Here is a 24,250-nt window from a genome sequence, read left to right as displayed (position 1 = left end):
TGTCATACATAGATATGCATGAGGTGATTTGGGACTTCAAAAAAGCACTTCAACCTGAAGGGGGCATGGAGGACATTGCAGGAGGAGGGACAAGTCTTACAGGGACATTTGTGCCAACCCAGGAGGTTGTCCTCTGTCTTAAAGGCAGTGAGAAGCCATTTAAGGATTTAAATAAGAACGATGTGGTCAGATCTGAAAGCCACCCTGGTGGCTTGGTGAAAAATGGATTAGAAGACTGAATGTTAGGAGACTGTGTATGAGTGAACAGTAAGAGCCTGAACCAAGTAAAGAAGTTGTAGTGGGAATGAGATGAGGAGATAAGTTGCAGAGGGAAAATAGGTGGCCGAATCCATAGGTTTTGGTGACTAGTTGGGTATGAAGATGGGAATGTGGGAATTGGTGGAGGATCATGGGAAGGAAGAATCAAGAGTCTCCCTGGTTTCTGGCTGATGCAGAATTGAGTGGGGAAGGAGAATGGGGGCAGGAGGTTTGCGGGGACATGATGTACTGAGCTTAGTAATGCTTGGTCTCAGGTGCCTGTGGGCTATCCTCTTACCTAGTAGGCTACTGGGTATCTGTGGTTTTGGAACTCATGAGACAGATGCACATTGAAGGTTTTTTTTAGGAATCATTCCATCTCTAGCGTATCCCTTCTAATTCCTACTCAGCAGTCCTTCCACCCCACTGGGCCTCCAAGTAATTGACCTCTCACCCTGCATGTCCTCATCGCCTCCTTACTCAGCTTAACTCGTGGTCAATCCTTGCAGTCCGTCTCTTGTTTCATCATATACTCATTTGACAAAACTATAATCCAGGTTCATTCCAGCTTCCCGCCTGCTGTATACCTATACTCACCAGACTGACTGGTCTCACTGACCTTTATACTCATTGGGCCCTGTATACTGCCTGCAGTCACTCTATAACTGCGGTCCATTCATCCTCCTGTCCTAGATAAGGTGACTGCTTTATACCGTCACCCCTCTCTTCAGACTGTCAACACCTCCTCTCTCATCCTCACTCTCAGCTGATGATCTTGTTTCCAAGTTCACTGAGAAAACTGGAGCAATATGAGGAGAATGCCCACAGACTTTTTACTATCACTGCCAGCAGTGCTCCCCCCTTTTCTTCTTATCATATATTCTTGTGTACATATATTTTTTAATATATTTGTAAATATATTATTTCTTTTACCTTGAAAGATATTTGTCATTCTTACCTCTACCAGCTACTGTCCCATTTCTGTCCTTTCCTTTGTAGAAGAACTCAAAACAGTTGTCTATAATCTGTCTTCAGTTTCTCACTTCCCATCTCTCATGAATCCATCCCAATAGGCTTTTGCCACCCAGCACTTCACTGAGACTGTTCTTGTTACTAAATTCATTAGTCAATTCTCAGTCTTAAATTACTTTTGAACGATCAGTGGCGTTTGACCTCCTGTGTGATAGACATTCTTCACTTGGCTTCCAGGACGACACTCTCTTGGTTTTCTCCTACCTCACTGGCCATTCCTTTCAGCCTTCTTGCCTGGGTCCTCTTTTGCTTCCTGGTCTCTCAGTGTTGGTGTACCACCAGGATCCAGCCCTGGTCCTTTTCCTTAGTGATTCCATCCAGCCTCAGGCTTTACATGTCATATGCTAATGACCCCCATCCCAGACCTCTCTCCTCAGTGTGGGACTCACAGATCTCTCTCCCTCACTGCCATTTTCACATGGTTGTCTGACACCCCAAGCTAACAGGACCTAAGCTGATCTCCTGATCTGTCTACCCTCCCGTAAACCTGTTCCATCTATAACTTCTCCATCTCAGTTGATGCCAACTCCATCTTTTCATTGGTTTAGACAAAACACTTCTGATACATCTTTGACTTCTCTCTCTGTCATACTCCATATTTAGTCAGTTGAAGAGTCCTGTTCGCTCTATTTCAGAATATATCCAGAATTTGATTACTTCTTATCATTGTCACTGCCATTCCTAGTCTAGGCACCATTTTTCCCCTCTGGCATTATGCAGTAGCCTTCCTGATTGTATCCTAAATAGTCCATATTCAACACAGCAGCCAGAGTGAGACTTTTAAAATAAAAGTCAGTTCATGTCCTTCTTCTGCTAACGCCCTTCCAGCAACTCCTCCATCTTCTGAATGAGGAGAACTTCACAGATGGGCCCCTTTACCTCTCTGTCTTGGTCCCCTGCTTCCTTTCGGCTGGCCCACTCCAACCATACTTGCTATTTCTTGGACACACCATGCACTTATGCTCCCACCTCAGGGCCTTTGTGCTGACTCTTCCTTTGCCTGTTATGCTGTCCTCCCACTTGTCCACATGGCAAACTCCCTGACCTCTTTCACATCCTTACTCACATGTCTCTTACTGAAGCCTACCTTGACCACCTTACTTAAAGCTGCAGTCCTCCCTTCCTGGCCCATACCTGGCATTCATGTTATCCCTTAGTTCTCTCTCTCCTCTCTCTTGTGTAGTACATGTCACCTTCTAACATAACCATTTAATTTGCTTAGCGTGTTTCTTGACCCTCCCTCCCTGACTAGAGGGTAAACAGGCCAGAGATCTTTGTTCACTGATGTAACCTAAATGCCCATTATAGTACTTGGCACATGTCAGGTTCTCAATAAATGTGTTAAATGGATGAGTGAATGAGTCAGCCCATGAGGCCATGGGAGTGAATGAGATTACTATGGAGGGTATGGGGATGAAAGAGTAGGCAGTAGAGGACCAAATGTCTGGATCTGCCTTTAATCAGCAACAGAAAAAGTAGTGCTAACCTAGAAGTTAATACTCTGGGTATTTGGAGAGTATAACCCTAAAGTCAGGTGCAGAAAATAATGTCCAGGGAGGATTGCCTGAATCATATATGGCCTATACATTTTTTTTGATATTCTGATTTTTTTTTTTTTTTTTTGCGGTACGCGGGCCTCTCACTGTTGTGGCCTCTCCTGTTGCGGAGCACAGGCTCCGGACACGCAGGCTCAGTGGCCATGGCTCACGGGTCCAGCCGCTCCGCGGCATGTGGGATCTTCCTGGACCGGGGCACGAACCCGTGTCTTCTGCATCGGCAGGCGGACTCTCAACCACTGCGCCACCAGGGAAGCCCGATATTCTGATTTTTAATCTTTGGGTTAAGCTAAAGTGTCAGCTGAATAACTAGGACATTGTTATAGCTCCCTATGGAACTATTTTTATTTCACTGAGCTTTGAGTTTTAGCTGTTAGCCTACCATGAAAGGCATTATTTTAAATAATCCTATGAGACTTCATTATTGAATTTATTGCAGCTATATTATTGAGGGAAGTTCCCTGTATGAGAAAGTACCCTCCTTTTTTTTTTTTTTTTTTGGTCACACCACACGGCTTGTGGTGATCTTAGTTCCCCGACCAGGGATTGAACCTGTGCCCTTGGCACTGAAAGCACCTAGTCCTAACTACTGGACCGCCAAGGAATTACCAGAAAATACCCTCTTTAAGTGAGGACTAATGAGATAAAGTTCCCTTAAATTTATTAAAAATAGTAACTGTGATTCTTTATTTTTTTAAATTGAAGTATAATTGATTTACAATATTATATTAGTTTCAAGTATACAGCATAGTGATTCAGTATTTTTATACATTATACTCCATTAAAAGTTATTACAAAATAATGGCTATAATTCCCCGTGCTGTACAATATATCCTTGTTGCTTATCTATTTTAAACATAGTAGTTTGTATCTCTTAATGCCATACCCCTATCTTGCACCTCCTCCCTTCCACCTCCCCTCTGGTAACCACTAGTTTGTTTCCTATATCTGTGAGTCTGTTTCTTTTTTGCTATCTACATTCATTTGTTTTATTTTTTAGATTCCACAAATAAGTGATATCATACAGTATTTGTCTTTCTCTGACTTATTTCACTAAGCATAATATTCTCTATGTCCTTCCATGTTGCTGCAGATGGCAGAATTTCATTCATTTTTATGGCTGAGGAGTGTTCCATTGTATATATATATATAGCACATCTTCTTTATCCATTTGTCTGTTGATGCACACTTGGATTGCTTCCGTATCTTGACTGTTGTAAATAGTGCTGCTATGAACATTGGGATGTATGTATCTTTTCAAGTTAGTGTTTTTGTTTTTTTCTGGATATATGTCCAGGAGTGGAATTTCTGTGTCATAAGGTAGGTCTATTTTAGTTTTTTGAGGAATCTCCATACTGTTTTCCATAGTGGCTGCACAATTTACATTCCCACCAACAGTGTAGGAGGGTTCCCTTTTCTCCACATCATTGCCAACATTTGTTATTTGTGGACTTTTTGATGATTGCCATTCTGACAGATGTGAGGTGATATCTCTTTTTTTTGTTTTACATTTTGTTAATAAATAGAGATGTTGAGCATCTTTTCATGTGTAAGCCATCTGTGTGTCTTCTTTGGAAAAATGTCTATTCAGGTCTTCTGCCCATTTTTTTTTTTAATTTTTAAAATTTATTTTTATTTTTGGTTGCATTGGGTCTTAGTTTCGGCACGCAGGATCTTCATTGAGGCATGCGGGATCTTAAGTTGTGGCGCGAGGGCTCCTCGTTGCAGTGCGTGGGCTTCTCTATAGCTGTGGCGTGTGGGTATTCTCTCTCTAGTTGTGGCACGCAGGCTTCAGGGCACGTGGGCTCTGTAGTTTGTGGCATGCAGTCTCTCTAGTTGAGGCGCGTGAGCTCAGTAGTGTGGCATGTGGGTTTAGTTGTCCCATGGCATGTGGGATCTTAGTTCCCTGAGCAGGGATTGAACCTGCGTCCCCTGCATTGTAAGGCCAATTCTTTACCACTGGACCACCAGGGAAGTACCTTCTGCCCATTTTTTGATTGGTTTGTTTTTTTGATATTGAGTTGTATGAGCTGATTATATATTTTGGGTATTAACTCCTTACAAGTCGTATTATTTGCAGATATTTTCTGCCATTCAGTAGGTGGTCTTTTTGTTTTGTCTGTGGTTTCCTTTGCTGTGCAAAAGCTTTTAAGTTTCATTTGGTCCCATTTGTTCAGTTTTGCTTTTATTTCTTTTGCCTTGGGAGCTATATCCAAAAAAATATCGCTACGATTTATGTCAGAGTGTTCTGCCTATGTTCTCTTCTAGGTGTTTCATGGTTTTCAGGTCTTATGTTTAGGTTTAATCCATTTTGAGTTTATTTTTGCATATGGTGTGAGGAAATGTTCTAATCTCATTCTTTTACATGTAGTTGTCCAGTTACTGTGATTCTTTTGAACAACTGGCTTGATTTCATTTTGTGGAGATTGTATTTTGTATCAGTGATTTTATCTCTTTTCCTTTTCCTCTTCCTTTTTCATTTTCTTTTCCTTCTCCCCTCCCCTTTCCTTCTCCCCTCCCCTTTCCTTCTCCCCTCCCCTTTTCCTTCTCCCCTCCCCCTTTCCTTCTCCCCTCCCCTCCCCTCCCCTTTCCCTCCCCTCCCCTCCCCTTTCGCTCCCCTCCCCTCCCCTCCCCTTTCGCTCCCCTCCCCACCCCTCCCCTTTCCCTCCCCTCCCCACCCTTCCCCTTTCCCTCCCTTCCCCACCCCTCCCCTTTCCCTCGCCTCCCCTTTCTCTCCCCTCCCCTCCCTCCCCTTTCCCTTCCCTCCCCTCCCCTCCCCTTTCCCTCCCCTCCCCTTTCCCTCCCCTCCCCTCCCCTCCCCTTTCCCTCCCTTCCCCTCCTCTCCTCTCCTCTCCTCTCCCCTCCTCTCCTTTCCCCTTCTTTCCTTCATCCAATGGTTTTTAGTGTATTCACAGAGTTGTGCAGTCACCACAGTCAGTTTTACATTTCATTACCCCAAGAGGAAACTCTATACCCTTTAGCTATTACTCCCAAATCTCCCCATCCTCCTCAGCCTTAGACAACTAATAATCTACTTTGTCTCTATAGATTTATCTATTCTGGTCATTTCATTTAAGTGGATTATATTCATATAATATGTGGTCTTCTGTGTATTTCACTTAGCATACTCTTTCCAAGGTTTATCCATGTTGTGGCATATATCGGTATGTTGTTCCTTTTTGTGGCTGAATAATATTTCATTGGATGGGTAATACCACATTTTTTAATCCACTTACCAGTTGATGAATAGTTGGACTGTTTCCACTTTTTGGCTATTATGAATAATGCTGCCTTGAATAATTTTGTGCAAGTTTTTGTGTGGACATATGTTTTAATTTCACTTGGGTAATTGCCTAGGAGTGGAATTGCTGGACTAAATGCTAACTCTATGTTTAACTTTTTGAGGAACTGCCGGACTATTATCAAAAGTGGCTGCATCATTTTATGTTATTTACAGTAACCTTGCCATCACTTGTTATTATCTGACTTTTTGATTTCTAATGGGTATATTAGATACCTCATCATACTGCGGTTTTGATTTGTATTTCCATGATGACTAATGATGTTAGTGCTTATTTGTCATTTACCTATCTTGTTTGGAGAAATGTCTATTCAGATATTTTGCCTATTTTGTATTTTTTGGTCTTTTTGTTAATGAATTGTAATAGTATTTTTATATATTCTAGATACAGTCTCTTATCAGATATATAGTTTGCAAAAATTTTCTCCTGTGGGTTATCTTTTCACTTTCTTGATAGTGTCCTTATGTACAAAAGATTTAATTTTGATTTAGCCCAATTTAACTTTTTTGTTGTTGTTTTTGTTGTCATATGAAGAAATCATTGCCTCATCTAAGGTCATGAATATTTACTTTCCTTTTTTCCCCCCAAGAGTTTTGTAGTTTTAGCTCTTACATTTAGATCTGTGATCCATTTGACTTAATTTGTGTATGTTGTGAGAAAGAGGTCCAGCTTCATTCTTTTGTATGTGGATGCCCAGTTGTCCCAGCACCATTTGTTGAAGAGACTGTTCTTTTCCCATCAAGTTGCCTTAGCACCCTTGTCGAAAATCAGTTGACCATAGATGTATGGGTGTATTTATGGGCTCTCAATTATGTTTTCTGATCTGTATATCTACTGTACTACTATTTTCTGTCTGCTAGGAAGCTTAGAACCCAGTGTGCAACCTTCTGGCAGGCGGCTAGGAACCTCAAGGGTAGGAATTGTGGACTCACATCACCCCTGGCTTCCCCTGTTTACTTCCAGGTTTCTTTCTTGCTATGTGTGTTTTATTAAAAATTATTTTTTTGTAATGAAGTGTGGGTCATTAATAAATATCCTTATACGTCAGATGTTTTATTAATCAGTTCTAACCGAAGGCTGGCTAATTTACACATTTTGCTTCTGTCAACTAAAAAACGGGAATTTTCTATTAAGTATCTTAAATGTTTCCCCCTGTCAAGCTACTATCATCACCTGATGTTGCCTTTTTATTTACTCTTAATTGGAATTCAGATAATTTCTAAGATTCACACCTATTTGACTGCTTGGCTGTGTTTCTGTCATTAATAACTTATTTTCATCTCCCCCCCTGCATTTTAAGTGATTGTATTATGTGTACTGAAAAGTTATCTTGAATATAATTTGGTGTTACGTTCAGAGAACTGTAAATGTTTATATCTATTTATTCAATAATCCCACTTCCAAGTATCTAGCCTAAGGGATAACACTAAATATAGAAAAGTGCACATTCATCATAATATCCACCACACCTAATCCATAATTCTGAAAAATGGAAAATAACTGATACGTCTAAGAGCAAGGAATAGATAAGTTAGCTGTATTATAGCCACCGAATGGGATATTGTGAATCCATTTTTAAATGGCAGTAATAAAGTAGTATAAAGACTACTTAGCAGCTCTAAAATTAATGTGATATAATGATAAGTGGAAGAAGCACTTTATACAATAGTCATATTAGAAAGAGTAGAAGGAAATACAATGATGGCAATGTTTTTTTTTTTAGATGGTGGGAGAGTGCCTGATTTGCTGTTTTTGTTTAAGTTTGTCATTCTTTTGTATGTTTTAATTTTAAAACCTGGAATTATTGAAATTTATAGGAATCCTTTTTTTTTCCCTTTTTCAGATGTGAATCTGGTTACACTGGACAGCACTGTGAAAAGACAGACTTTAGTATTCTCTATGTAGTGCCAAGTAGGCAAAAGCTCACTCATGTTCTTATTGCAGCAATTATTGGAGCTGTACAGATTGCCATTATAGTAGCAATTGTCATGTGCATAACAAGGTAGGTAATGGCCTAAGAAACACCAACTTTCAATTAGAGGTGGGTAGCTGTGTTCAAGAACCTTGAAACACTCAAAATGATAGGGACTTTACGTCCACCAGCCTATTAGGAAGAAATCCTAGGATCAGTTCTCTAAGGTTTCCACGTAGGTCTGACCTCTCAGTGTCTTGCTGCTTTCGAATTTGGTCAAGAACTCACTCCCAGGGTTACAGGCTGCAAGCAGAGGAAGCGTGAGGATATTCAGTGGCATAAAGGAATTTCGAGATCTTAGAACTATGTGTGTGCTTCAAGCACTGAATTTAGGGACAGCGATGGTAGCAGAATGGTCTGCACATGCACGTAAGAGCCATGCAGAAACTTTTTAAGTCCTGCAGAACTGACTAGGTCTTATGCCCTAAGAATATACTTTATCCATAGTAAATATAATAAGGGAAGAAATCAGAGGTTAAAGAAAACTGATTTTTTATATGATGTCTTAACATTACTTCATTTTCTGGAATACAATCATAAATATTAAACTTCAAAATTCTCTATCATAACTAAAACTGTTGGAGTTTATCATAACTAGCCCCCAAACTAAAGGATGTATTTGGAGTGCAATTAGCCTAAAAATGGGTGTTTTCCAGGCTGAGTGGAAATATGTAAGTCAGAACTGAACTGGACCTGGGAGAAGTAAAAGCAAATTAAGTTCATCTTGTCTTTATGCTTCCCAGTCTCATGTCTTTTCTTCTTGCTTGCTTTGTCCTACCTCCTTTAAGGCTTGGTTCAGAGTCCAATAAACATCATCTCTATAGTTTTCTATATTATTCTGGGCAGAGGGTTGGAATTTATCAAGTGCAGATATTGGCAGGCCATAATGGATTTATGGCTCTTCTATCCAAAGACAGGATAGAAGCAGCTCTTCAGTGGTCTCAGCCACCTGGAGCTAAAATGATAAATCTAGAAATGATAAAAAATATTCTCTGAGAAGCAGATATTTTTCATAAAATTTAAGCACTAAAGCCAGTGGACTTTTATTCTGTAGAACAGATGATCTGCCCTTAGGCAAGACTACTGAGTGTAAAATTTGACAGTAGATTAAAGTAGAGACATAATATTATAAAAAATAATGACAGCACAAAGAGAAAATAGAAAAAAAAACTACCATGTAACAGCAGGGCTGCCTGTGGCTATTTAACATAGGCTCAGAGGTTAAGTAATTTGCCTGTGGTCATCCAGCTAGCCAGTGGAAGTGTCTGGATTTGGATTTGGTGCTGCCCCATTTCCTAAATCATTCCTCTTTCCACTGAACCACCAAGAGGAAGAGGGTCTGTGTTGAGTCATCTTGGGAAATATATTTGCCAAGTATGACCATTGCATGGGAGCAAGGTTCAAACTTGATTTTGTAGTGGTTCAGGGTTTTTGAACAGGGGAGGGACTTGGTATGAACCATTTTTCCAGAGCATTAATCCGAGTGTCATCTGAAAAATTCACCAGAGGAGAGAAAATGTGAGGTTGGGGGAGACCATTTAGGACATTATTAGAGTAAAGCAGGAGTGGAGTAATAGATGATTTTGAAGATGAATGAAAGAAATAAGGTAATTAGGTAAAGGGAAGGGAAGATTTTGAGACCCAGTGACAGTGCCATCTTTAAGATCAAAGGATGTTAAAGTCAGCAGGGAGTTATTTTGCATTCAACCCCTTCATTCTAGAGAAGTGAGGAAACTGGAGCCCTGGGATGGGAAGTATCTTAGCCAAGATCACAGAGATAGTTCAGCCCTTTTACAGATCGTATCCAGCCTTTTGTCCAGCTCTCTGCTTTGATTCTCACTGTGCTGTAATCCTCAACGACTAAATTAAAGATACCCGGCAAGTAGTTTTCAAGGTAGTACCCCCGCCAATTTATACCCCAAATGCATTTACTGCCTTCACAGACACGTCAGCATTGCCATATACTTATTTTTAACTGTGTTACAGTGTCTACACTGCCCTCCATCTCTATGTCTGAAGGGTCATCTCATTGAATTTATCATAGATCTCTCCCTGAGGGCTTTTTATTGTGGCATTTTCTCCTCTAGAATGTCTTGCTCATGTGGATTTAGGATATTATAATTATGCGCCTGGACTTATCTGCATTGCATTTTTAAGGAGTGCCTCTCCCACATAGTCCATTACGGGACAGCTGTTCACTTATCCTGGGGTGGCTGTTACATATGAGGAATCTTCCTTTAAAAGGATGTTCTCACTGACCCACTTATCAAGACTGCATAAGTGAAATTTTCTTCTTTTATGCTTGTAATCTTCTTTCATGTTGAACATCACCTTAGCCAGATCCCTTTATTGTATAGATGAAAAAACCGTGGTCCCGGGAAGTTGGAACTTGTCCAATGTCAAGGTGAGTTTGTGACAGTTGCAGAGGGTTGCTTGCCCTCTCAACCAGTGTCCCCATTTATGAAATGGAGATGATTCCATCACTGTCTACCTCCAAGTGTTTTTATGAGGATGAGTAAGATAAAATCTGTGAAAAACAGTTATGTAAAATGGAAGTGTTACCATCAAGGCTTTTAAGTCAAGACAAAGTAGTGCTCTTTGAAACTGAATAAAAACCTGGAACCTTACAGTAGAAGCACTCATTCTCTCAAGACTTTCTTTTCATTAGATTATAAGTTCCTTGCTGGCAGAGATTTTAGAGGTTAGTCCAACTTTAATATTTGCTTATAGGAAGAGGAGGTTGCACAGCTAGTTTCTAGCAGAGCCCAAACTCAGAATTACTGGAACTCATCTCAGTCCCTTTATTCCATGTTGTGTAGCATAGCACTTTGTGCACAGTAGGAGCTGATATGTTTGCATTCTAGTGGGCAAGCACAAGAGCAGTGACGGCACGATGAGCTTTATACCCCCGCGGAGGAACATGTACGGAACAGTGAGAGCAGAGTCGAGGAATATCCCTTATGCCCCGGAGGGCAGTTCTATTCTGGGTTCTGTGGTGTGCCCTAGAAGGGTGTGGAACGACTTCTTAGTTACTGTCTGAAATTGCTAGGCGTTTCCTGTGTATTCTGATCTGAGGTTAATAAGCACATTTCTTCCTGATTTCTCCTTCATTTAAGCTGTCCTTGTCATTTTTGGGGGTGTCATCATGCTCAGGGAAAGTACATAAGCCAGGAGCCTTTCTACTGTCACGAGTTTATATGTTAGCAGTCACTGTGTCTTGGGAGCTGCCAGGCCAGAAGAAGGGTGGGGATTCCTCTCGGGGATGCACATGCACCAGGGGAGACTCCAGGAGTGAGTTCCATTTGTATTCATACGTGCATCATATATCAAACCCTCTTACCTCCCAGCTTTGTAGAGAAGATGGCAGTCTGACATGTTGGTCTCTCATCAAATAGCGTCTGTTTCCCTTTCATGTGGTCACATGCAGTATGGCTTTACATGTGAAGTGTGTGTTACTCTGGAAACATTTGAAATATCCTAAACAAAATGACATTTTTCTTTTTTTTTTTCTTAATTCAACAGAAAATGCCCTAAAAACAATAGAGGACGACGACAGAAGCAAAACCTAGGTCATTTTACTTCAGATACATCATCCAGAATGGTTTAAACTGATGACTTTTATATGTACACTGACCATGTGATGTACATTTGTCTTTTTTTAAAGAATGGAAATATTTATTTCAGAGGCCTTATTTTTGGACATTTTTAGTGTAGTACTGTTAGCTCGTATTTAGAATATTCAGCTACAACAGTTTTGGACTGTTTAGTAGTCTTTGTTTTATGTTTTTAAATACAGAAATTGATTTCACAAATTTGTACCACATGGTAATTCTAAGACTTGTTCTTTACCCATGGAATGTAATATTTTTGCAAAGATGGACCACTTCACAAATGGTTATAAAGTCAGACCCACTTCTTCCACAATGACCACAGCAAATGACCAAGCATGAACTGAAGGTAAAGATGTTTACAGATTACTTTTCTTACAAAAGAAAATCTAGAAGACTCTGTGTTTAGACATTTCAATGTTTTTGAGATTTATTAACCGATTTTTTAGACACTGCCTATCGCATGAATTGTAAAGCTGTGTGTGTTAGATGTAAAATATTTATAAGGTGTATGGACTGGAATTTGATCCTTTCTCTCCTTGAAAAAATAATTCTGAATTTTTAAAAGTATATGGTAGCAATGATGGAACGGATCACTGAAAAGTAGATTTAGATGTTGTGAAAATAGTCTGTTTAACAAACAGATTGGAATAAAGCCTACACTATCATTTAAACTTCTATACACATTCATTTTTAAAGAAATATTTGTTTTAACATAAATAAACCAATTGTATCAGTGTTTGTGAATAAATGCAAAAATGATTGTTAACGATTGGTGCTCTTCACATGAGCTTAAAAATCATCTAAGACCTCTCTCCAAATTTGTCCTGTAGTAATAGCTATACTAATAGATTGTTGGTGTTTAAAGATCTGAAGTGTGAATAGAATGTATTCAGCTGTTTAACATGTAGTTTAGGTATTCAGAAGTATGCATGTAGAATTTAAGAATATGTTCAAAATATTAATTTTAATATTTGGTTTGGAAAAGCATGTTATAATATAATGTTTTCACTATACGGCCTCTGTTTTGGTGTGTTTATTTACTGCATTCTTTGATACTGACATATCAGTATGTTTAATATGTGAAATTAATAGAAAAAGCAGATTTCAGTTCAAAATTCCCATTTGCTTTTACAAATACTGCTTGAAATTGTCTAAAGGTAGAAGCTTCACCCAGCGCTTGGAGTTTGCTTTTTTGGTTATTTGGCTTCGAGGCTTAATATTAGTAACATGGTGGCCTTAGGGAACTTTTTTTTTTAAAAAGCTTTCCTCTTCTACCCACACAGTCTTATTTGAGTCCCTTAGTCATCAGTAAGCATGTTTGGAACAGCACCCAGTGCTTTTGCAAGGGTTCATATTGCAGAACAGTCACGTATGGGTATTTGTAGTTACAAATACTTGACCAGTCTCCAGGGGTGGGGTTTCCAACCCTTTAAACAACCCTGTTCCCTGTTATCAGGCTAACTTTTTGCTCTCAGTGCCAGAATTGATTGCGCTAAGACATCTTTCACTGAGAAATAAATAAAATGGAACATAATGGGTCTGCTTCAAATGCTGATAAAATCCACCAGAATCGCCTGTCGAGTGTGACAGAAGATGAAGACCAAGACGCTGCTCTTACCATCGTGACTGTGCTGGACAAAGTAGCTGCCATCGTGGACAGCGTGCAGGCCAGCCAGAAGAGGATAGAGGAGAGACACAGGGCAATGGAAAATGCCATGAAGACCGTCCAGATTGACCTGCTGAAGTTTTCGCAGTCACACAGCAACACAGGTTATGTCATTAACAAGCTGATGGAGAAAACGCGAAAGATCAGTGCTCACATTAAAGAAGTGAGGGCCCGAGTGGAGAAGCAACAAACTCACGTCAAAAAAGTTGAATCCAAGCAAGAGGAAATAATGAAGAAGAACAAATTCCGTGTGGTAATATTCCAGGTAAGCTGGCACCTGTGTTTAGCTCGATTACTGCTGTCTGTTGCGTCCTTTAATGGCCAACAGGTCTTGTCAGACCTGTCACATGGTAACTATTGTGTATATGCGTGTGGTGGAGTTCTGTATCATCAGAGATCTCAGGATAAAACCATTTCTATGTTAACTGGTATACTATCATGTCAGTGTTTTGAGCTTCTCAGCCGTTTCATGTAATATGAACTGTGGATCATAGCTGAGTCTATTTCTTGCCTTTGAAACTTAATATTGGTAAGCTGCTTTCAGCATATTAGCCGTATTAGGATGATGCCCTCTCAAAGCCTTTGAGAAGGTTAGGACTAGAAGATATCTAAGAAGCCTCCAGTTTAAAACACCTCTTTGTTATAGAAAAAAAGAAACTGAGGACCTGTAGCTCTGCAAAGTGGTTCTTTCCCTTATTATGGAGAGCCCAGAAAGCCCTAAACAGTAAAATGTAAACTTTTCAGAATATAATTTGTCTATTGGAATTTTTACCTATAATAATGTATAAGTCACAATAATAAGACAAACGGTCTATTTCTTAATGAACAGACAGTTGTTGTTTTTCTTATAGTTATATAAATGTAGGAGTCACATAAGTAATTCCTTATATTTGATTACCAAGTCTTTACTTAGCTGAATTCTTTTAGCTGCACTGCACAGCTTGTGGGATCTTAGTTCCCTGATCAGGGATCAAACCTGTGCCCTCTGCAGAGGAAGCACAGAGTCCTAACCACTGAGTGCCTGGGAAGTCCCTACTTAGCTGATTTTATATGATAGTTTTTGTGTGGCGTTGTGTGTTGAGATAATAAGTTCCTATCTTACTCTGCACTTGATACTCATATTTTTTGAAATAGGAACACATCCATGGCAAATGCCTAATATCTATAATATATTTTAAAACTCTTACAAATTAAAAGGGAAAAAGTTGAACTTTCATGGTAGAAAAATTGGAAAGTCATTATCAGTCGGTTCACAAAAGACAAAGTAAATGAGCAAAATTCCATTTTCACCTATGTAAATATTTGCAGTTACTGAAACATTCGCAGAGTTTAAGAGTAGGAAATAATAAGCACTTTCATATTCTGCTGGTAGAATATTAAATGGTACATTTCTGGAGGGCAGTTTTGGTATTAGGTGTTAAGAACCTTAAAAATTCGCAAACCTTTTGGCCCCAAAATTTAATGTCAAAGAATTTGTTGTAAGCATAAAATCAGGAATGTGTGCGGGCATGTTCACTGGTACATATATGCAGTGTTATCACACTGTATTTTTAAAATGAATGTATGCCCATATGCATAGAGAAAAGGCCTAGAAGAATAAAAACAAATTGAAATGGGAACACAGTTGGTAGGTAGTTGAAAGATACCAGGGATGTGGGCCATAACTCCCGGGGCATTCTTTACACTTTAGTCAATTCTCCATAGCCCACTGTTGGCTGATAAGGTTACACGGGGATGGCAGAGTGGTATTTTGGATCTGTATTTAAGAGCTTGTTGGTTATTTAGGAGGAAGAATGGGAGGAGAGAGAGGGTTGCTTACTTCAAAGGTAGTCAAGTTCAACTATGCCATCTGAAGGCCTTTACCATTTCCCTCTCCTCCCAGGTCCCTGGAAGTCCTTCTCCAGACTTAAATTTTTGAAAAAAAAAAATCAGTCATCTTACTCTCAGAAGCCAGTTGTAGTATATGTAATGGGGATCTAAATTTAGTACTGGAGAATGTAGTATCCATTCTTGAATTCACTTTTCCACGGGCATTAACAGTTCATTGCAGCTCTATTTACAATAGCCAGGACATGGAAGCAACCTAAGTGTCCATCAACATGGAAGCAACCTAAGTGTCCATCAACAGATGAATGGATAAAGAAGATGTGGCACATATATACAATGGAATATTACTCAGCCATAAAAAGAAATGAAATTGAGTTATTTGTAGTGAGGTGGTTGGACCTAGAGTCTGTCATACAGAGTGAAGTAAGTCAGAAAGACCATATGCTAACACATATATGTGGAATCTAAGAAAAAAAAAATGGTTCTGATGAACCTAGGGGCAGGACAGGAATAAAGATGCAGACATAGAGAATGGACTTGAGGACACGGGGAGGGGGAAGGGGAAGCTGGGACGAAGTAAGAGAGTAGTATTGACATATACACACTACCAAACGTAAAATAGATAGCTAGTGGGAAGCAGCCACATAGCACAGGGAGATCAGCTCGGTGCTTTGTGACCATCTAGAAGGGTGGGATAGGGAGGGTGGGAGGGAGGGAGACACAAGAGGGAAGAGATATGGGAACATATGTATATGTATAACTGATTCACTTTGTTATAAAGCAGAAACTAACACACCATTGTAAAGCAATTATACTCCAATAAAGATGTTTAAAAAAAAAAACAAACAGTAATGGGTATAACTCACCCTCCACTTGCATGGGGCATGCCAGGAAACATTCTTGATATCCAGCATGTCTCCTGAGAACCTTTGTGTGAAGAGTAGACCAGGTTAACAATCAAGATTTACAAAGGCTAAAGAAAGCAGAGGAGTTTCTGAGAAGTTCTAATTGACCCTTTTTGTCTATTGACATAATTCTTTTTTTTAAAAGTTGTTTCTATATTCACCTGTTTATTCCCTGAAAGTTGCTATTTTTTTTCTTTGAGCACCTACGGTTACTTGAATGAATAGAAGATGGTATGAAAAAGGAAGCGAGAGGCACTAGTGAGAGACATAATGCTATGAAGAGTCTGTGAAATTAAGTTGTTCAGAGTAAGCAGCACTTTATCTATAAGCAGTGGCTATCTCTTGTAATGGGAGAGCATGTAAAGAAAAGATAAATACCAATGGATTCAATGATTCATTAGATATTAGAACACTGTATACAGCATTCATATGGGTTTGTTTAACAGTTAGAAGTCATATGCTTAACAGTTAAAAGTCATATATATATATGTGTGTGTGTATATATATATATATATTTTTTTTTTGGCCAAACCGCGCACCTTGCAGGATCTCAGTTCCCCAACCAAGGATTGAACCCAGGCCACAGCAGTGAAAGCTCCAAAGCCTAACCACTAGACCACCAGGGAACTCCCAAAATTCTTATAATTCATTCTTACAGTTAATATGTTTAAGTGGCTATATTGAGATTGCTCCTTCCACTAAAATTAACTTGAAGCTGAGTAATTCAGCTCTAGTATACTTTCATTTCGATTTGGGTTTTTCCTCAAAAAGATTTCCCTAGATATATCTTTTGGTGGCAAGTCTTTATTGCTTTTATCTCCCACCGTTGTGTACGGCAGAGCTTTCACCTAATTGTGGACATTGGCATTGAAAAAAATGATCTGCTCTTTATCATACAATTGTGATTTCTCCTTGAACATGCTTTCACCTTAGCAACCTCCTCACCATGAAAGAAAGCCAGGAGGCTTCCCATATCTTCTAACAATTTTGCTTACTAACCACATGCCCGTGCCTCCCAAATGAGGTATTTGGCCATTCCCTAATGATAAGTCCCGGACTTCTAAATATTTGAAATTCTCTTAGCAGTATTACTTTGATAATCAAGGCCATTATCCTCTGACTCATAATACTCATTTTGTTACAAAAATCATCTTTTTACCTAGAATTTTACATGAAAAAATGTATAATAATTGTATTTGGAAATAACTGTAATTCAGCCCTATAATTTTCAATTATTGTTACAGTGTATTCACCACTAACTCATGGTATCTTTGACTCAGAGGAGTTGCAACAAATAGATTTACATAGCAGGTGCTTTCTCTGTCTCTACCCCTGTTTTGTTTTGTTTTTAAGCCTGAGTTTGTTGTGCAGTTGAAGAAGGGTTTGTGATTCTTGAGTTAAGCCATAACTGATTTCTTCACAGCAGGATTGTGAGGGTTTTTCCATATGAAACAGTAATTATTGTTTGGCTCCTTTTCTAATTATACCTACTCAGTCCATACCCACCCACTCAGTGCTGCTGAAGCTACTCCCTGTAGTGGGTGTCAGGAAAGGAGAGGAATAATGTTGCTGCTTCTGATTCATCAGAGAGCTATGAGATACCCACTCTACCTTTTTTTTTTTTTTTAAGTTCCTAGACTCTCCAATCCTGTAGCCAAAGAAGTTAATTTTAAATAAGTATCCAGAGAAGTAAAGTTCTGGGGATACGTTCTTGACTATCAGGATGATAGGTTTTGGAATACATATAAATGTATTTCTTACACAGTAAATTTTTTGGTTGAACAGATTTAATCTGGATCTCAAGTAGCAGCACAGTTTCTTTTAGAAATTTCAACTCGTGGATTCAGTTAAAAATCCCATGATCTTTAAAGTTTTTCCTGTTTAGTTTTAGAAATAACCCCGAAATAGAAAGTTGGGGTCCTTTAGCAGCCATGTTTCTGGCCTGGTTCTCAAGGTTACCAGTGTCTGCCATGTTCCCAAATCCAATTTGATGAGTCCTTTTACCTTTTTGACATATTTGTCATAGTTGGTCCCTCCCTCTCTTCTTGAAACTTTTTTCCCCTTGGCTTCTGGGGGTGCCTCTCGCTCTTGGATTTCCTCCTGCCTCACTGGCTGACATTTATCCTTTTTGGTTCTTTCTCATCTCTTCCTTCCTCTTCTTTTTTTTTTTTGAATTATTTATTTATTTATTTGGCTGTGCTGGGTCTTAGTTGCGGCACGTGGAATCTTAGTTGCCCCGTGCGAGATCTTTGTCGCAGCATGAGGGATCTTTAGTTGCAGCATGCAGGGTCTTTAGTTGTGGCATGTGAACTTTTAGTTGTAGCATGTGGGATCTAGTTCCCTGACCAGGAATTGAACCCGGGCCCTCCTGCATTGGGAGTGTGGAGTCTTAGCCACTGTATCACCAGGGAAGTCCCTCATCTCTTCCTTCTTATCTTCAGGTCCAAAATCCATTTATGTATCAATAACACCAAAATTCAAAAATCTGTAAAAATAAAATTTTTATCGTAACTTATTTGGCAGCAAGACCTAGCTTTACCTGAACTCAGTGGATGCCAAAACCCAACCTCAAGTAGCATGAGGCTGTTTATACACTTTGTCCCACCTTAGAGTGAATATTTGTATTTTTTTGCCACAAAAAGGTTTTTTCCCAAGATCTCACTGGGAATGTTATGTAATATATTATTTTCCCCAAATCTGAAATATTCTGATTTCTGAAAGGTAGCTTTGTTCCAAGGAGTTTTGAATAATGGAGTGTAGACCCATTCATTCAATCTCTTGGTGATCTCTTTCATCTGGTCTCATGATTTTTAGTTTCATCTTTATGTTAATGATGCCTAAATTTATCTCTAGTCCAGATCTCTCTCCTGAATCCCAGACTTATGTACTCAGCTGTCCACTCAACATCTCTGCTTGGATGTACAGTGGGCATCTCAAAGTCAGCATGTTCAGATCCCATCCTTCCCCATCTCAGTGAATGGCTAATCTGTCCTTCAGCTGCTCAGGACCTGGACTAGAGAATCATCCTTGACACTCTCCACATCTCAATCTAGCAGCAGCAGATCCTGTTGGCTCCTACCTTCAAAGTGGATCTGGAATCAGGCCACTTCTCACCACCACCTCTGTCCACACCCTGATCCATCTCCTACCTGACTGAGCTCAGTGGTCTCTAACTGCTGTCCCTGCTTCTCATCTTGCCCTCGATAGCCTCGTTTCAGCAGGGTGACCCTTTTACAACATAGGTCAAGTCATGTCACTATCCTCCTCAAAACTTTTTAGAAGGCTTCCTATCGCACTCGGAGTAAGAGCCACGGTCCTTATGATCACATACAGAGCCCTACGTGAGCTGGCCCTCCCACTGCCTCTCTTATCCTCTCTCCTCCTCTTGCCCCTTGGTCACTCTGCTTCAGCCACACTGCCTGCCTTGCTGTTTCTCGTTTCCTCCCAGTTATATGCATTACCTTCAGGTCTAGGCTTGGATGTCACCTTATTAGTGAGGCCTTTCCGAGCGTCCTCCCCAGTCACTGTGTATCCCCCTGCCCTGCTCTATTTTTCACCTTAGCACTTATCACCATCCAACATACTATGTAAGTAACTTGTTTATTTCTCTCTTCAAGAATACAAGTTCTTTTACTCTGTTTTTTTTTTTTTTTCTTTTGCGGTACACGGGCCTCTCACTGCCGTGGCCTCTCCTGTTGCGGAGCACAGGCTCCGGACGTGCAGGCTCAGCGGCCATGGCTCACGGGCCCAGCCGCTCCGCGGCATGTGGGATCTTCCCGGACCAGGGCACGAACCCGCATCCCCTGCATCGGCAGGCGGACTGCCAACCACTGAGCCACCAGAGAAGCCCTTTTACTCTGTTTTATTCAAAGAGGGAGGTTCTCAGTTCCTAGACTAGTGACTGGTGCATGGTAGGTGCTTAGTAACAATTTGTTGAATGAAGGCGTATGCTTCTTATTTGTTCCAACCGTCATTTGTTGAGTATACCTACTATGTACAAGGCACTCTGATAGATGCCAGGCATAAGACATAAATAAGATACGTCTCTGCTTTCCTGGAAGCTATTATTTAGTGAAGGCCTCAGGGAGACATATATAAATGAGTAGAGTTCTGATTCAATTCAGACTCTGATAAATGTTATAAGTAGAGGAATGCATGTGTCATTTTGGTATAGATTGGAGACAGGTTTGACCTCTGGGGGAAGTTGGGGATATTTGAATTGACTCGAAGAAAGATTTTATTCACAAAGCTGGAAAGAGGTGAAAGGTAGCAAAAACCACGTTTATAAAGGCATGCAGGGATGAAAACAGTATGTGTTTAAGGAACTCAGAGGGGTTGTGTTGCTGGACTGGAGGAGTGGGAAAGTAGGTTTTGCTCAAACTGAAGAGCCTTCTAATTATACTGAAGAATTTGAACTCTATCCTTTGAGTATTGGTGAGCTCCCCAATGTTTTAAAGTAGAGAAAGCATGTGATCAGAGCTATGTTTTAGAAACATTTCTCAGGAAGTACTTTGGTGATGTTTTAGAGGTATAAGTATTGCACGAGTTCAGGCCTGAGATGACAGGGCCTGAACTAAGACGTTGGTAGAGGCAAGGAGGAAGGAGGCGGGAACAGAAGAGTTAGTAGTTATTAAGCAATATTATCGACAGCGCTTAGTGACCAGTTGGATATGGGATGAAGAGAGGGAATATTTGGGACCATGCTTCTGAGGTTTTTCTGGGTGGCACCTGGAGGTATTGGTGCTGAGAGGTCCAGGAAAGGATGATGGCTGGGCCTTGATTTTTGGATATGTGAAGTTAGAGGTTCCTGTGTTACATCTAGGTGGAGAAGTCTTTCTGACATGTAGAAATGGGTTTTCATCTTAGGGGAAGAGGAGAGATGAAGGTAAAAGATTTGTGAGTCTGCTTGCCTGGATGTGAAGGTAGAGCAGTGGATAAGTTTGCTCGGGGTGAGCTTGGGAGATGAAGAAAAAGAAACCCTGAGAAATGCCAGCATTTAGGGAGTGGGGGCAGGATAAGCAGCCCGTGGAGGAGATTGAAAAGGCGTGGCCGGAAGGTTAAAGAACCCATCACTAACACGCTTGCTTTCTCTCTCCTTCAGGAGGATATTCAGTGTCCAACGTCCCTGTCTATCATGAAAGACAGAAGCTTGACTGCTGAGGGTCCAGAGGAGGAGGACGATATCTTCGATCCCCCAGTTGATCTGTCTTCGGATGAAGAATATTATGTTGAAGAGAGCAGATCTGCCAGGCTTAAAAAGTCAGGCAGGAAGCGCATTGATAATATCAAAAAGGCCTTTTCCAAAGAAAACATGCAGAAGACACGGCAGAATTTTGACAAGAAAGTGAACAGAATTAGGACTAGAATAGTGACACCAGAGAGGAGAGAGCGGCTAAGGCAGTCAGGGGAGAGGTTAAGGCAGTCGGGGGAGAGGCTGAAGCAGTCAGGGGAAAGGTTTAAGAAATCTATTTCTAATGCAGCTCCTTCAAAGGAAGCTTTTAAGATGCATAGCCTTCGGAAAACTAAAGACCGTGCTGCGGCCGAAGGTCCCGAAGAGGTCAGGGAGATAGGGGTGGACATCATTGCCAGGAGCGAGTCTCTGGGCCCCATCAGTGAGCTGTACACCGAGGTGCTCAGTGAAACAGACCCCAAGGAGGCCAGAGCCTCACATCCTCCCCGAGAAGGTGGGGAAATCTCGACCCCCGAGCCTTTAAAAGTTACTTTTAAACCCCAGGTGAAAGTAGAGGATGACGAATCTCTTTTGCTAGATTTAAAGCAGTAATTATAAAGAGGAATTAAGTATATTATAATTGTAAGTCTCCTTAATCACACAGTTTTAGTTTAATTAGCATAGTCATTTACATGTATATGCCATATAGGAAAACATAAGTGGTATGGCTGTCTCATTTCTTAGGTTTAAAATTTTAAAGGTAATACAATTATTAATATATATTTGCTTGATTAATATACACTTCCTGGGGAATTCTTTTTTTTTTTTCCCCTCCCCCAGGACTTACATGATTCTATCAGCTTCCTCTCTTAGGTCACCTCTCATGGCAGCTGTGGATTTTTAAGTTCCTTTCTCTTGCCCATCAGAAAAATAGTTTCCTAGTGAGGCCCAGTTAGGTGTTCGGTAGTCTACAATAAATGAAGGCCAAATTTATGGCCGTCATTTATTTGCAAGTGAACTCTCGATTTTGGTCTAGATTAATATTGTGGCCAAGCTCAAAGGGGAATAAGTCACATGTGGATTTTATCTATATGTTCACATCAATAGATTTTTTAGTAAATTAGCAGTCACACCCCTTTTTGATGCCTTTGCGTAAAAACGTTGAAGTGCTGGACTTGAGCGTTTAGTTCTGGCATCACAGCTTTGCTTACAGGGAGCCACTTGGCAAGTCGTCTAATGGTCTGGTCAGTACAACGGAGAGGGTTCGCCTGTCCTACCCTTCTCAGAGGACTGTTGTGAAGATAAGGAAATGTTATACATTCTGGGGGAACAAGAGCTATTTCCAGAGAAAACAAACCCCACTGGTTCCTCAAAAGCAGAATCGAAATAATTCCATCTTCTGAAAAAGTCCTGAGCTCCAAGCAGTGAGGACCTAGGTCGGACAGACACTAAAGTTGGTCTTCAGAAGCGTTTTCACAGAATCAGGAATCAAAAGTCAATGTTTGGATGACATCTTTTTTGTCAAAGACTAAAACCAGACCTTGGGTTTGAGTTGGGTCTTGAAACGTTTCCTGGAAAATTCTTTTCTGATTTTCTTCTGATTCAGATCTCTGGTGGACTGGAGCAGCATTGTTTCGAGCAGCATGAAGCCTGCAACTGTGGCTGTGTCTTCCAGAGGCCTTTCTAAAGTCAGCCCTTGTGCAGTGCTTGGAAATGACCTCAGATGCTTCTGATTTCCAGAGTGAACCCCTCAGGGCCCATCCGTCCAAAACAGTATTCGTAGGTGTTCATCATAACTGCTTTGGGAGGAAGCCAGATTCCACTTATTTGTTAGCTGTAGATCTAGCCAATCTAGAAGTAGATATTATTGCTAAAGAAAGAGAAATGGTCATACCGGTCCTGCACTTGTGTATGTTTAAATCTTCTGGTTTGTAAAAGGGAAGAAATGATGGAATTGTGGAATTTGAAGAGTTTGGACAGCAGTCAGCTTTCAGTCAGTTTTGGATGCTCAAGTAGTAATTAAAAATTGTACACACACACACACACACACACACACACACAGAATCAGCTTTGAAATCTTTAACTCAGTTACCCAGCTGTTTGGGTTTGGGAGTTTGATTCAGCATCATTTCCTCTTCACTCTGCGTGAATACATAAAATCATGAATTGTTAATCTCATTATCTTTTTTTATTGAAAACTAAAGTGTATACAGCTTTGAACAATACTTTAAAAGGAATAATTTTTAAAATGTTAGAGTTTAGAAAGAGCTTGGATGCCTAATCACACATTTCCTTAAAGCCATAATAAATTTGAATTTAAAAAAGACATTATTACAAAGTTTGATGTCAGTGTCCTTTTTGTAAATATTTTTACTAATAATGAATGCAAACAGTATGGCATGTATTTGATATAGTAACCCTACTCATAATAGATATGTTTCTAGGTTAAGCAGAATGTAAAGAAGTTATATGCTTTTTTTTTTCCGGCCCTACACAGTCCTACAATTGAGCAAAATATCACTGTCAAGGAATTTTTGTAAAGTCCATTTGCTTACTGACCCATTATATAAGCAGACTTGATATGTTATGGAACATTTCCCACATAGGTACGTTTGAATTTTGATTTAGAAGGCATTATAGCCTGGCCAGCTCTTCATCATGGTAGACTCTGAACAATTTCATGTTCCCAGAGGTTCATTGTAACTTACACTGCTTTCTTGGTACTAGGATTTTTCCCTCCGTGTCACTTCTGTCTCTCAACATTTCCCCCCATGTTTAGAGCGTTCCTCAATTCCACATTCATGATTTTTTTCTCCTTTCACCCCATTCTCTTGACGTAAAGAATGTCTTTATTATAGGCTGCAGAATCATACATCTTCACTTAATGCAAGGAATATAGTCAACATTCTCTATTTTTAAAGTTTCAGACAACACAGATTTTCTCCTCATTT

The 24,250-nt window shown here is 40.1% G+C and overlaps 2 protein-coding genes across 3 annotated transcripts in view; both read left to right on the top strand.

Moving 5' to 3' along the window:
• The window catches only part of TMEFF1 (transmembrane protein with EGF like and two follistatin like domains 1), a 94,890-nt gene extending 82,146 nt beyond the window's left edge, over positions 1-12,744 (top strand). Inside the window, exons 9-10 of the mRNA XM_027105356.1 lie at positions 7,992-8,150; positions 11,643-12,744. Of these exons, the coding sequence (XP_026961157.1) occupies positions 7,992-8,150; positions 11,643-11,727 (244 nt within the window). The 3' untranslated portion in view covers positions 11,728-12,744. The remainder of the gene's footprint in view (positions 1-7,991; positions 8,151-11,642) is intronic.
• On the top strand, positions 11,977-23,627 carry CAVIN4 (caveolae associated protein 4). Of its 2 annotated transcripts, none has more exons than XM_027105357.1 (3): positions 11,977-12,077; positions 13,188-13,662; positions 21,231-23,627. In XM_027105357.1, exons 2-3 carry the CDS (start codon positions 13,255-13,257, stop codon positions 21,909-21,911), a joined length of 1,089 nt encoding a protein of 362 aa, XP_026961158.1. In that variant the 5' UTR covers positions 11,977-12,077; positions 13,188-13,254; the 3' UTR covers positions 21,912-23,627. The 2 variants fall into 2 exon arrangements, with proteins under 2 accessions (XP_026961158.1, XP_026961159.1); XM_027105358.1 differs by having other exon boundaries at positions 11,984-12,077; positions 13,300-13,662.
• The last annotated feature ends 623 nt before the right edge of the window (positions 23,628-24,250 follow it).

This window comes from Aethalodelphis obliquidens, unplaced genomic scaffold, assembly GCF_003676395.1.
Source record: "Aethalodelphis obliquidens isolate GAN/ISIS:26980383/991018 unplaced genomic scaffold, ASM367639v1 scaffold7, whole genome shotgun sequence".
Lineage (NCBI taxonomy): Eukaryota > Metazoa > Chordata > Mammalia > Artiodactyla > Delphinidae > Aethalodelphis > Aethalodelphis obliquidens.
This window is presented reverse-complemented; position numbering and strand designations above follow the sequence as displayed.

Excerpts from the sequence above, each read along its gene's own strand:
- CAVIN4 (XM_027105357.1), top strand. The coding sequence starts at position 13,255 with ATGGAACATAATGGGTCTGCTTCAAATGCTGATAAAATCCACCAGAAT. Across the intron at positions 13,663-21,230 it reads TCCGTGTGGTAATATTCCAG|GAGGATATTCAGTGTCCAAC; the intron begins GTAAGCTGGCAC and ends TCTCTCCTTCAG.